The 15,235-nt window shown below is 38.1% G+C and overlaps 1 protein-coding gene across 1 annotated transcript in view; it reads right to left on the reverse strand.

The window, feature by feature from the left end:
• The window catches only part of Rnf217 (ring finger protein 217), a 120,793-nt gene that overhangs the window by 14,178 nt on the left and 91,380 nt on the right, over window positions 1-15,235 (reverse strand). Inside the window, exon 3 of the mRNA XM_070010619.1 lies at window positions 6,293-6,457. Within this exon, the coding sequence (XP_069866720.1) occupies window positions 6,293-6,457 (165 nt within the window). The remainder of the gene's footprint in view (window positions 1-6,292; window positions 6,458-15,235) is intronic.

Below are 15,235 nucleotides of genomic sequence, written 5' to 3' on the forward strand. Positions count from 1 at the left end.
GAATTTAATTAATTCATAGGATTAATAGGATTTCTCATGTTACAATTTTGAAGCCTTTTATTATCTGCATTCCTCTTTGTTCTTCCAGAGAGAATCCAATTCATAAAGAACTATTTTTAAAAAATTGCTTTCTCTAAAGGACCGTGCACAACGTCCTGACACAGCAGGGTCTTAATAAATACATACAAAATACAAATGAATATTACCCACGACCCATCTCCCAATTGCCAAATGGATGGAACCTATTTTTGTTTGTATCTTATTGCCTCCTTTGTGTCAGTTAATCAATGGGTCACTACTGACTTCCTCACCTTTGGCAAACACTTGCTTCAGTGCCTTTTTCCTCTGAGCTTAGAGTCCTATTCTTCATTCCCTTTGCTGATTCTCTGTGCCCTACTACTTAGCACTCATTCTTTGGGTGATCTTCACATCTCCTCTGGGGATGTGGGCCCTAAACTTCATATCGATTCAACAATTATTCACTAGTCATATATACCCGTATACTTGACAGCCATTCCAAAGCCAAATAATCAAAACTCAGGCACTATCCTTCTCCAGTCCTTTTTATTTACAGTGACAAAATTAAACAAGTCATCAGTTCATGATATCACCATTCTTTTGCTCCAAGATATTTATCTAACCCTGCTCTTTTCCAATAGTCCAGCCTATGTGATCATCATTTTTTGTTACATATCACTACCTGCTTGAAGTCAACAGCAAGTAACATAAACTATTAATCTGATACCACCATTCTCCCACTTACAGCTTTTAATGCCCCTCAGGTTTCTTACTATGGCATGCAACATCCAGATTCTTCTTTACTTTGCCGGCATCACATTTTCATCACTTTTGGGAACACTGAAGGCACCACAAAATGCTTGTGGTTCTCAAACACACCCTGAACACTTCCTGGCTGGATGCCTTTTCCTTTTTAATTGTCACACTCCTTCTCTTGGAAACCTTTCATTATGCCACAAAAGTCTTCAACACTCTAGCTCTCCCTGAGTTTTTCAAGAGATATCTGGGTCCCATCTTATGAAGCACACTGAGTCCTAAAAGCACACACACACACACACACACACACACACACACACACACACACACACACACACACACACCTAAAAATGAAATAATTCAACCATTACCCAATATTCAATATCCAGAACCTGCTCTATTTACTCGGGGTACTTAAGAAATAAAATGGGGCAAAATCCTTGCTTTTGTGGTTGGAAAATATATCCCTTATTTTAAGCAGTGATAAGCATTATGGAGAGGTGGGGATAGGTATTATAGTTTGTGCTTTATCTGCATTGAGTCTCCTGAGGAGGGGGAGGGTGCTTTAGAAGTTTATGTAAGTTGGTAAAGGAAAGTCTTATTGAGAAGATGAATGTTACTCAGAGGCATGTAGGAAATAAGAAAGCTGATCATGCAGATATTTGGGGGAAAGAACATTCCAGACTGAGGAAGGTTTAAAGTCTAAATTGGATTTACTGCAGAAGGAAAAAGCAATTCTTCCTTTCTCCCCTCCCCTCCTCTCTCCTTCCCTGCTCCCTCCCTCCACCCACTTGCTCTGTGATACTGAAGTTTGAACTCAGGGACTTGTGCTTATTAGGCAGATGTTACACCACTTGATCCACACCCCAGCCCTTTCAGCTTTTATTTATTTTCCAGATAAGATCTCATCCATTATTTTTGACCTATGTTCAGTTAGCAAGGAACTTTTAAAACTTGAAGTGAAGATGACAAGGTCATGAATTATTTAGAAGAGCTTCAGATCCTTCAGCAAAACTAACCTCCTCAGTATTGTCATGGCAACCGACTTTTAGATTTATACTCATAATCCTGTTTCCATGGATCACTGGCTATCATCCTGTTCAGAAGGCCTCAGTGTCTACAACAGAGACTTTACCATGAGCTCTCAGTATTAAATCTGTATGATACCTCAACATTTCATCAAACAACAGTTAAAGCCGGGCTCCTGTAGCTTATGCCTGTAATCAGGAAGCTGAGATCTGAGGATCCTGCTTCAAAGCCAGCCTGGGCACAAATGTCTGTAAGACTCTTATCTTCAATAAACCACCAGAAAACCAGAAGTAATGCTGTGGTTCAAGTGGTAGAATGCTGGCCTTGAGCTGAAGAGCTGAGGGACAGTGCCCAGGCCCAGAGTTCAAGCCCCAAGACGGACAAAAGGAAAAAAGAAGACAGTTAAGATCTAGGTGGCACACAGAAGTCAGAATCTGAGAATCACACATTAGTATCCGTGAGACCATCCTCATGGAGGCTGACATGCAGTAAAGTCAGCAGCATATGCTATTATTATTGTGCTAACATTACCAAAGACAGAGCATTGTATGAAGTCATTTGTACAAATAAAATAAAAATGGCATACTAGATTTCAAAAAACCTTTTTTTCCTCTCCCTTTCTTTTCCTCCTCCATCTCCCTCTTCCTCCCTCCATTATTTTTTGGATGTGGTTGATTTATTCCAATACCTGGCTACTCATACATCCTGTGTGCTAGGCAAATAGATACCACTGACTATAAATCCAGACCTAATACATTATAACACTTCTTTTGGATCACACTTACAATCCTAGCTACTACTTAGGAAGCTGAGATCTGAGGATTGAAGTTTGATGCCTGCCCAAGCAGAAAAGTCTGGCTTTAGACTTACCTAATGTGGAGCTCTTGCTCAAGAGGTAGAGTACTAGCCTTAAACAAAAAGAGCTCAGGCCCTGAGTTCAAACCCCGGGACCAACACCAAACAAATGAATAAAAAAACATTGTTCTGTCACTGACAAATAAGGACTATTTTTGCCCTGGTATATAATAAACTCTTAATTACTTATTAACTTATGAATAACACTGCTTATGGGGAATATAAGAAAGTATATAATTTCCTAATACTCTGTCTTTACCCAGTCTTGTAAAATGTCTTCAATAGCTTTATTATGTAAACTGAGATCATTTATTCTTATGAGATTGCTTATTATTTATATATTCATCCATATGTAGTCCAGTCATCTGTAACTACATTTAGATCATATAACATAAATGTATATAAAATATTTCCCTGATCTAACATTAAGAAGTTAATATAGAGAGATGGTGTTAGAAAAGTTCCTCTGAAAAATTAAAAGAAAAATGATCATTCTGCACACTATCACAGGTAACTTTCCTTCAGTAAGTTCAGTCTCTTTTACCTTCTCATATCCAAATCCTCCAAGGATGTAGCAGCAGACTAAATTGTGTTCTGCAAACTCAGCTGCTATGATATTATCTTCTTCATTTCCTTGCTAGATTTTATTTTCAATCATGAACTATTTCAAACATTTAAAGAATTATAGATAATAATGTAACAACTACACATGGACTCCTCACCCACATTTAAAATGTTAGCACATAGCAATATCTCCTTGACAGATACTTTGAAAAACAGAGATTTCTTTTTTCTTTCTTTTGGTCAGTCATGGGACTTGAACTCAGGGCTGGCTAAGCAGAGTTGTTCTTGTTGATGAAAGGGTAACACTGATCAAAATGTATCATACACACAAACTGACATGTTGAACTTAAATTCCTTTGTACAACTATTTAAAGATAATAACAAATTAATTTTCATACAAAATGTTTTACAAATAAATCACTTTCCAAAATGTTTTATGTATGTTCACCTCATTATGAAAAATCAGACTTATGAATAATTACACTGATCATAAATGAGGAAAAACATTCTAATAGTTACGATATGCCAAAATTCACTTATAAAGAATAATTTCAAATTATTATTACAAGCCAAATTTCTTCCTAATAGCTTGCCATATATTAAACTGATCTTTCTACTTGCAGAAATGTAAAATCTCATTAGGAAAGAAGTAATATTTTTAAGAGAAAAAAGATACCTTATTTAAATGTTTATTTAAATAATGAATCACTAAATTATCAAACCTTGCTTAGATGACTAAATTTTACAAAGGCATATAATCACTTTACCACCAAAGTACAGAATTTTCTTGACAATGAGGCAGCAAGATCAGAGTTCAGAAACCAGCCTACTGTGGATTGTAATGTAGTATTTAGTTAGTTATCATTTTGTAGGGGTAGAATTGTTTAACTAACACCACTACATTAATTGGATTTTCCAGGGAAGCCGAGTGCTAGTGGCTCATGTCTGTAATCTTAGCTACTCAGGAGGCTGAGATCTGCGGATCACAGCTCGAAGCCAGCCCTGGTAGAAAAGTCAGTGGACTCTTATCTCCAATAAACTACTCATAAAAAGCCAGAAGTTGTACTGTGGCTCAAGTGGTAGAGTGCTAGACTTGAGCACAAAAAGGCTTGGGGTCCGGGCGCCAGTGGCTCACATCTGTAATCCTGGCTACTCAGGAGGCTGAGATCTGAGGATCTTGGTTCAAAGCCAGCCGGAAAGGCAGGAAAGTCCGTGAGATTCCTATCTCCAATAAACCACTAGAAAACCAGAAGTGGCACTGTAGCTCAAGTGGTAGAGCGCTCACCTTGAGCTGAAGAGCTGAGGGACAAGAGTTCAAGCTCCGTGACTGACAAAAAAAAAAAAAAAGGCTTGGGGACAGTGCCAAGGCCCCTAGTTCAAGCCCCAGGACTGGCAAAAAAAGAAAAAAGCAAAAAAAGAAAAAGATTTTTCTATGGAAAAGCATTAGTTTATGTACCCATCTGCATGATAAACACAAAAAATTATGGCTGGGTTTATGATAGAATAGTAATTAAAATAGTAATTAAAGTTACGATATTGGAAGAAAACAAGCCTTTTATGTCAAACTTCAGAAGAATGGTTAATGATTTCTTAAGCTTAGAAGCAAAATACTTAATGAAAGTTATATTCAGTACATTTAACTATATATATATATATATATATATATATATATATATATAAAGATTTTTGTGATGTATGTGTAGGTGTTGTATGTGTCTATAAAGTCCTACATTAAAAACTATATATGTAATATAAGTGAAAGAAATCTATCATATTGATAGGAAAATTATGTGGAGAAAATAAGCCAGAAAAGCAGTTAATACTTCCTACTAATTCAAATTTCATTAATATGGTGTAAAATCTCCAGAAAGTAATTGCAGAACTATTGAAAAATTAAAGGAAAACCAAGTTAGAGGTGATTTCTAAAAGCACACATAACAAAAGGAAAAAACCACATATGGCAGCACATATACACACATATATCATTTTTTTTTCTGAATCAAACAGATCCTCACTTTGTAGAATCAACTCTAACATATTTTGGATCTAGTTACTTGCTGATCTTTCTAAAGGAGAACCTCCCTTGGCCATTTGCATGGCTGCCTTCCAGCATCCTGGCTGTAGCTCAAAAGCCTGCCAACTTGATTACTTGCATGGTTATCAAAAGAAAAACGAAAAGTGAGATTAATTTTTTTTTAAAAAAAACTACCTCAACAAATTTATAAAAAGCAAAACGATCAATTCAAGGTAATTAGAATGATAAGGAATGGGAGAAAGACAAGGAAAGCAAAACACAGTAAAGATGCAGAGCCTGCATAAAAGAACAGGGATCTCAGTGTGCCCTGCAAGGGAAAAATAATACTGTTATACCATTTATCTCTTTATATTTTGCATACGATCTGGTTAGGTAGCCAAAGTTGTCCTGGAACTCAGGATGCTTTTGTCCTAATCTCCCAAGTGCTGGGCTTACATATCATTGTAGTACTATCTTTTCCTATTCAAATACCTTCATTCTTATTTTGTTCCAGTACTGGAGCTTGAACTCAGTTCAAGCCTCAGGCTCTCCCCTTGCTTTTTCAATCAACACTGGTGCTCTACCACTTGAGTTATGGTTCCATTCCTATCTTCATTTTTAAAATGGATAAAGGAGTTTAACAACACAGTTTACGAATACAATATATATTGGCCAATGTGATCCAGAACATTCTCACCCACCCCTCCCACCATGTACAATTCCTTAAAGATAATTCTTAAAACATTTAAAAATAAATAAAATAGCTAAAAAAATAAATTGACATGTTGAAAAAGATAACATGGAAAAAAGAGGATTTTGATGTAGTCTATCCTTCTTAAAGCTTAAAAGACAATGCAGATAATAGAGATACACATTGTTTATACATCAGCATTCTTCTTTAGGAATCTAATTACACTTCTAAAATGAAACAGCAAATCTTTTTCTCCCCACCCGCTTGAGGACGATTCAGAGTGTAATTCGCTTTGGTATGGTGAATACTGTTCAATTCCATTCAAATGTTCACAGTTCATTCCTTTCCCCTCATGGTTACCTCACCTTGCACTTTGGACACTTCTGGGCATTCCTCTGCCCATGTTCAATTTCACTGGCCCAGTGACGCAACAGTTTGTCTCCTTTTTTGTACTCCTTGCAGTTAACACCTTCATGCCAAGGAGAATGGCACTTAAAACACCATACAAATTGGCAAGTGGGGCACTGGATCTGCAGAAGAAAAAAATGGCATGAGGTCCTGGAAGCTATTAGAAGATTGTGAAAGAGTTGGGTAAGGAGGCTTGATGGGGATGTTTCCTGATAAGTTGAAAGGTTGAGATTTAAAAATCCCTCCTGCCCAAGTCCCAAACCACAACAAGATAAGAAAATTCTGTCATTAAAGGAGGAAGGAATTTCTTTGGCAACAATGAAAAACTTGTGCCTTCTAGAAGTCAATTTAGATTTAACAAAATCTTCCAGACTGGAGTGCATAGGAAAACCAGAAAGTTTTCAAGGCCCCAAATCCATACCCTCTGGCAGCTTTTGAGCTCCCCCTTCCATTGATCCAACTTCCCAGACATCTTATAGCTCTTCTTTAACCAAGGTTTCTTCATTTATGAAAGCAAAGCCTCACTGGTGTCTCATCAAATAAAAAACACACAAGCAATGATGCATCGCTGCATTAGCACACATTGTGAAGCACCAGCTGAAATAATGGATAACCTGGTGTGTGACCAAAGGAAGGCTAGTAATAAAAAAAAGCGTGGTAGGTCCAATTATTAGAAATGTATCAATATGGTGATCCCATGGCATGCACTGAGGAAACTATCAGAAAGGCCTTCTTATATGCATCACTCAAATGTCTGTCTGCCACTTGATATAGAATGTAGTTTATATCTGCTCTCCTTTATTTTGAATGACAGAGGGACATTCCACTCTCAAGGTCTATTTCTAGTCTTCACTCCAAAATCATGAGAATAATTAGCCTTTCTTAGCCCTATTTGATTAAAATGAGCTAATACAATGTCTCACTATGAATGACATTTTTAATGGACAATTCTTCTTTGTGCTCCTGAATATTACGTGTTTGTACCACAGGTGGATTTACTGACATTTTAAAGAATAGCTGGATTATGTTTTGATGAACTGAACATAATATCACCACTTACTTTATTGGATACCTTTTTTTTAAGATGAACTTCTCTTTCATATATTAACTGAGTGGCAGTTACAACTACTGCTCTCCTGCCTGTAACTAAAAATGCTATGGTTTCTATTTATCTCAAGAACAGATCATATTCTTCCTAGGAAAATATAAAGCCAAACTGCTTTTACTCTAAGCTTTATTTTTAAAAACAGCATTTTATAAATTTAAAAATTCTTCACACTAATTCTCTTAGATGGTGTTATAATTTGTTTATTTTATCCTCAAAAAAAAAAGCTACTAAGTGCCTAAGACCATCACAGGTTAACATTTATACACAAGAAAACCAAGGCTCACAGACAGTAAATGGATTTCCCAAGGTAACAAAGCAAGTATCTATTAAGAGGGAATTTAAGTATGTTTGTCAGGCTACAAGGACAGCATACTTTTCATGATGCCAAAACATTTGTTCATATGCAACAGCATTCCTTCTGTGACCACTGACAACCTAAAATGTAGAAATAAAAGAAAGCAGTGTGGTTATTAAACTAGCCAGGGAGGCAGACTTTCGAACATTTCTCACCAAAAGTAAAATATTTTACTCACATAAGTTGGAAGACTCCTTAGTATATACATTTAAAAAGATTTTACTATTCAGTCTCTTAAATATATGCTTTTGCCTTTTTAAAAATCACTAATGCTAAGTCACTGCTTAAAAGTGTAACGTTATAGTTATTGTAAGCATTATGCCCACCTTTGGTCCTCAGCTCCATCCAGACCTGAGCTCCTCCCATCCCTGGAGTTCCTCCCATACAGCTGGCCCCTCCCTCTCTCTGCACAGACCCACCTGAGCTCCCATCCACCTCACTTGCGACCCCCAGACCTTGCTGCTACCTAGATAGTGGAGGGTGCCATGTGCTCCCTCTCCAGGGGAAATATGGCTCCTCTAATAAACCTTGTAATCATCTTTCTCCTGTGTCTGCCTGTCTCTGTGTAGTCCCCTGGGATGGATGTGATGGATCCTTTCAGTTATTATTACAGTTTTGTACAAAGGGTTTACCATTTCATAAGTCAGGTAATGAGGACATTTCTTTCTTTCTTTCTTTTTTCTTTTTTGATGTCACCCCTTTGTTTGCTTTGCCCCAGTTCCTCCCTCCCATTCCTGCCCACAAGTCACATAGTTTATTTTCCACACATGAACAACATGAATGCATTAATTCACCCTTCTTCCCTCACTTTCGGTGCCTCTCTTTTGCCCCCCATAAGCAAAATCAAACACCACCACTACTCAAAAAATCCCAAAAGCAAAATCAAACACCATCACTACTACGATCACCAATAACAAAAACACCCATGCCTCCATTTCCTGGAATTTGTTTCAATAAATAGTATTTAAAATGTTCAGGGAAGTTACACCTCCCCTAAGGTTATCCTCTTTTAGTCTCTTTGTGTGTGAATGCCTAGAGTTCTGGATATGTTATAATGTTCAATTGTATTTTTGATCTAGTTTCCGAATAGGAGAAAATGTTTCTTTCTGAGCTTGGCTTACCTCAGCATGATTGGTTCTAGGTCCATCCTAAAATACATGACTTTTTAAACAGAAGAATAGGTTGAAGTGGTTAAGTTTCAGAAAAATAAAACAGTGTTAATAATTCATTTTCTTGGGTCACTAAACAATGAAGAATCACTACCAAAATTACATGGGGCCTTCCTTATGGATGTAATCTATAAAAATGGTGAAGAATTCAGAAAGATGGGGCTTTTTCTATGCATCTGTCATTATGTCAGAACACCTGAATATTTAATTCAGCTCTCTTTCCTCTGAATTTTCTGCATCAGTAGATTCTAAAATCGTTAAATAAAAAGCCTCTTAAGTTTTCCATCAGTCTGGAGAGAAGAATGGATATAAAGATGCTTTGAAACGGGGTCCAGTCAGACATCATTGGCTCAAGGATCTCTTTACTAGATGCTGAATTGTCACATCTGTGGATCTCTACTCAGGGACATTTAGAAATGTAGTAAAGGATAATGCCTTTTCCCCTTTCATTACTGGGGACCCAACCCACATCCTTTTACATACTAGACAAGCACTTTACCACTTGAATCATTCCCCACAGTCTTTTCTGAATGTGTGACTCTCCAAAGGCACTAGAACAAAGGAATCCTACTGGGTATCCAAACCAGGGACTTGGGCTCCATTTTTTTTTCCGTAATAAAAAAGTCCTACCATCTATCCTGCCACAAATATTCACCACTATCAGAGACTTAGAGATAAACTGTAACAACAGTTATGGAGAAAGCTCTCAAGTAAATATGAGTTATTAACATTCAAACTTTAGTTGCTTATTATCATCTAATTAAAATAATTTTTTGTTTTGGGTCTGGTCATGGGGCCTGAACTCTGGGCCTGGGCGATGTCCCTCAGCTCTTCAGCTCAAGGCTAGCGCTCTACCACTTGAGCCACAGCGCCATTTCCGGCTTTTTACTTTTTGCTTATGTGGTGCTGAGAAATCAAACCCAGGGCCTCATGCATGCAAGGCAAGCGTTCTACCACTGAGCCACCTTCCCAGCCCTAATTAAAATAATTTTTTAAAAAACCCAGCTAGCCTCACAACTTAGGTTTTCAAAGATGACACCTGAACTGTTTCAATGCTGACTTTTTGGGTGAAAACATTTTATCCATTATGACCATAACCATCTTCATGTTCCTCCTATAAACACAAACAAGACACAAATACTGTATTTCCTCCATTCTTTTATTCAGTCATTCCACTCAAAAAAATTACACTTCCCACTCCAGGTCTACCACATGGAGTAATTATTTCAACACAAAAGCATCATGCTGTCTCCTCGCCACACAAAATGCGGTCGGAGAACCAGCACCATCAGCATCCCCTGGGAACTGGTTGGAAACCAAGAACATAGGAATCCCTTGACTTACTGTGTCAAGAGTCTAGCTGTTCTCCAGGCCCTTAGGTGATTCATTTCCATGATAACGCTGGACAAGGACTGTTCTTTGCTACGTATCTCCATTCTCCTGGTCACACATTTTGGACCAGGAATGGCGCCAAATAATATGTAACCACTGGTTTGGTACTACAGACAAGCTGTACTTAACATGAGCTTTGTGCAGCAGGGATGGTCATTGTTAAATGGAGATTAGCAAGGCAGATCTATTCTTTTCTCTCTGGAGGCATGAAATGAAGATACACATATCCTGTCATACCATGGAGGTGAAGACAGAGAGGAGTAAAGTGAACAGTGAAGATCACTGGAGAAGGAACAGGCACTGACTTGTGCTCTCAGGTAACCAGAAGTGTCTGATTCTTCTGAGGTCAGCCTCAGAAGCTGTTGAGACTACTCCCCTGACCTTCCCACTTCCTGTGGGGCTAGAGTAAACCTCACCAACTAAAGTGGACCAGGAAAGAGCACATCTCTGCTTCTTGTAATTGGAAACACTAATGAACACAGTCACTGAAATCTTACCCTGGTTAAATGTTCGTTGCTTCAGTTGAGACCCCCACCTCCACCCAAGCAGCATTAGTGCCATTATGCAATTTATGTTAGGCATGAAGATGTTCAAACTCCACAACAATCAACAGATCCACTGAGGGCAAAGACTGAATCTCATTCATTTTGTATTTACTGAATAAAGAAACATAGAACTTCCAGCATATGGTAGACATTCAGTAAGATATTTGTAAAACAAATTAAGTGAATTCAAAGAAAAACTAAGATGTCTAATTACAACCAGTGGCCGACATGGCATCACCACTTGCTAGATTACCAGATGATGTTTACTAAATATTTCATCTTCTTGACATTTTGCTGAGCGTCATGATTTATGCACAAACTCTTCTACAGGAGACATGGTTGCCAGTCTTTCAACAATAAAGTTGTTTGAGTTATATATAAGTCTTAATTAACTTGTCCTAGGGCACAAAAGGCAAAGAACTTTTTAATACACTTATGATTTTTGCATCTAATTGCTATTTCTATATCTACAATGTACCAACACTTATATGACAGGTATGTCAATTATTACACCTAAGCAAATGGTACGTTTTTTTCCCTGTCAAAACTTGTAAAGGGCACAAAATAAACACAGTATCCAAATTAAAGAGTCTGGAGATAATGAATTTATTTATATGTATGTATATATAGACATATATACATACCAACACATACACATCATTTTAAATAAATGACAAATTCATTACTAATTAAAATGAAGATATTAGACAACATCCATGCATAATGTGGCACTACAAAGGTAAAAGCTAACTCCGTTTTCCAAAAGAAGGATTTCCTATATCAGGACATCAGGTTTGAGGGAGACATGTCTCGGGTAGAGCTGCAGCCTAGCAAGAGCAAGATTCTGAGTATGAATACAATACAGCCATGCTAATTCATTTGCCCATTCAAGAAATATTTATGACACCTCCCCAAGTGGCAGGCACTGACTGGATTGATTTTAGGGACACACAAAATGAATACAACTTGTCCTTAAGGAATCTATTAGAAGCAGACTATGTCCTAAAAGCAATAAAATCATGTAATAACTGCTAGGGTACAAGTTTGGACAAGTTGGTGCCATGGGAACGATGCTTCAGCAAAGACTGGGAAAATCAATGTTGAGAGATAAGATGGGCTTGAGCAAAGAGTAGAAGGTTCCTGGGAAAAGTTACAGTGTCATACATCAGGCAGAGGGTCCAGCCTGAGCAATGTACAGTGGGTCCCGAGGACACAGACAGAAACAGCTCAGTGTTTTAAAGTTACTTAAACAGAAACACCACTTCAGCTAGCTCAACTTCGAGCCTCATTGGAATATTCCATATTCTGGATCTTCCCTTGTTTACCCAAACATACCACAGTCCAGAGATTCTGTACACAAAACATAAAAAGTGTAGCTGTCAGGAAAGGGTATGTCTTAAAGAAACCAACCAAAAAATAACTGATCAAGAAATTAGAGGTTTCTTTAAAAAAGATTCTACCTTCACAGAAGCACGGTTGTGCCACTGTAACAGCAAATTCTAAAGCCAGATTGGTAGCTGTGGAGGGTGAGTCTACACACAGAAGAACATGGCCTGAGTTTTTGCCTTGGATCTCATTCTCTGAGATTTTACAGCCTACCTGAGATGTGAATGTTAGTGTACTCACACACATGCACCATGAGACACTGCTCCCTATACAAGATGTGGCCAAGTGAACCTTGCTCTAAATTCTCAGTGTAGCTGAAACCATGCTGCAAATGACAAGGGAAACTTTTCTAAAGGCTAGGGACCAAAAGGAGACAAAACAGGCAAAGAATAACTTGTGGCGAGACAAACAACATGAAGATAGGATACTTACTCATTAAAAAAAAACTTACTAAGGTTTTAGAGATCTCTCTCCATGTTGGTTCCTGAGCTGGATCTACACCAGTCACACATCATTTGTTGTGCAATTCATTCACCTCAAGAGCGGTTCTTACGTTCAAGTGGGAGGAATGTTCTTCTAGGGCTGCATGTCAGAACTTGGGACTGGAGCTGTTTCCTACCAGTCCACCTGGAAACACTTTAAAGGGCTTTGCAGGCTCTCCCTCTAAATCCAGAAAGCAATTCCCAACTGTCTGAGGACTCACTTGCTCACCAATAAGTATAAAAAAGTACTGGGTAATTCTGCCTCAATTTGTGTTGCCCCCAACTCCAAGCCAGAAAAGTGTGGCATCATTCTGTTTCCGACAGGACACCCTCTTCTGAACCCAACACATAATAAGGTTAACATCTCACAAGAGAAATGTACATAAAATAGAGAAAGGCCACTGAATTACACTGTGTAGTGAGACTAGTAAGTGAAAGTGTGCATATGTACACATGACAGAGAGTGTGAGTGTGTGTATGAGAGAGAGAGGGAGAGGGGTGGGGGAGGGAGGAGAACATTTTTTTTTCTAACTAAAGTTTTTTTTTAAAATAGGAAATTATTTTATAGGTAGAAAGTTTCTAATAATGGTAGTATCCAATCAGAGTCTGAACTGCTAACTGGCAGTCATAAGTCTGGGCAGCTCCATTAATTTTTCCTACAAACATAAAAGGGCATAAGCCAGGTACTGGTGGCTCACACCTGTAATCCTAGCTACTCAAGAGGCTGAGATATGAGGATCACGGTTCAATGCCAGCCAGGACAGAAAAGTGCCCAGGAAACTCTTATCTCCAATTAATCACTCAACAACTGAAAGTGGCACTGTAACTCAAGTGGTAGAGCACTAGCCTTGAGTATAAAGAGGCTAACAGACAGCGCCCAGGCCCTGAGTTCAAGCCCCACAACAGACAAAAAAGGGGTAAATATAAAAAGAGTATATAATATGGTAGATAATAAATGTACAGTCCTAACTCTTCTTATTCCAGAGTATCTTCCAACCACTTTATAATGACTGGCCTGACCAGACTTGGCTAAGAGAACTCCCTCTCCAGCTGGCCATCTGAGAGAAATGAGTCTTAACTTGCCTTTTGTGCTAAAAAATCCAAGGAGTAATAACCAGATGGAGTGGGAAAAAATTACTGAACATCAATTTATGGCAGTGTCAGGTCTTGATTATTATAAATATTTCCTTAGCTCTTTATTAAGGGTCAGATGCAGGTGAATTCCAATTGTTGGCTCTAAAACATGACTTGTTTCAAAAAGAAATGCACTCATCTGACTTATGTAACTGTGACCACTCTGTTCATCACCTTTACAATATCAATAAAATATATTAAGAATTATTACGGCTGGCTACTGGGCCAAGAAAGCAAACTAAAATTTTTAAGCAAAGCACCTCATTTGTAAATGAAGGGAGAAACACTCATGCATCATAGGTAATAGATATGACCACTCTTTGTGTAACCAGTTTCTTCAATCCACTTGTATTTCCTTCATAACTGTGCCAGTGACAATCATTTGAGAAACGACACTTATTTTCTATTAGTTACTGCCACGAGTGATGTATGAATCCCAAGAGGAATCAGAGTGTGTCATAAGCTAAACTGACCTTGTGGACTGATTCACAGTCTGCCTCTCAATTAGTGTGGTGGTGTGGGGGATAGCCAGGAGCCAAGGGGCGTGCCAATTATACATTCATGGCAAAGCTGTAAACATGTTTGCATTGAGGGGGGCAGATTCTCAACTTATTTTTACCCAAAGGAATCTTAAGCATATTTTTAACATATACCAATTAGAAATGACCTATTGACTGAATGGTGTTCTGAAAGCCCTTGCAAAAATTCCTTCACCATACAAGGAAATCACATATTTGTAAGGCTTTATAAAATGTGACTGCTATCCAGAGGGCTTCGGCTCATAAAGGAGAAAAGAGAATGCCCAAAGCTATCATGTGAAAACATACAGAGTTTGTCTAAGGACATTTTCCTGGCCTTAATTCTGCTACCTTGTGATGAATCAGAGCGCCACTGTGTAAAGTATGACAGGAAGAGGAGGGATTATTAATTTTACCTCAGGCAAACCTTACAGAGAACTGACTTGAACATGTTCCCTATGGTGATATGTATAAACTTCAACTTTCCAAACAGGAATCAAAGGAAGGCTTATTTCTTTTTCTCTTCTTTTCTTTTTTATGTGAAACTGGGAATTGGACCCAGACTCTTGCCCTTGTAAGTGCTCTACCACTTAAGCACTGCCCCCACCCATGGAGGTTCACTTCTGAGTCTATACGTAGCATGAGAACTGTGTTAAAACCCTAAGTTTAATAGCTGCTTGAAATCCACAGGAGGCTTCTCCTCTCTCCCTTTTACCCAATGAAGAACAACAAGCAACTGTATTTCTTTTACCTGCCCAAACGAATTCTTCATTTTTATCTCTTCAATAATAAATCCTGACCCCCCCCATCT

This window comes from Dipodomys merriami, unplaced genomic scaffold (genome assembly GCF_024711535.1).
Source record: "Dipodomys merriami isolate MVZ:Mamm:240054 unplaced genomic scaffold, mDipMer1.0.p SCAF_8, whole genome shotgun sequence".
NCBI classification, from domain to species: Eukaryota; Metazoa; Chordata; class Mammalia; order Rodentia; family Heteromyidae; genus Dipodomys; species Dipodomys merriami.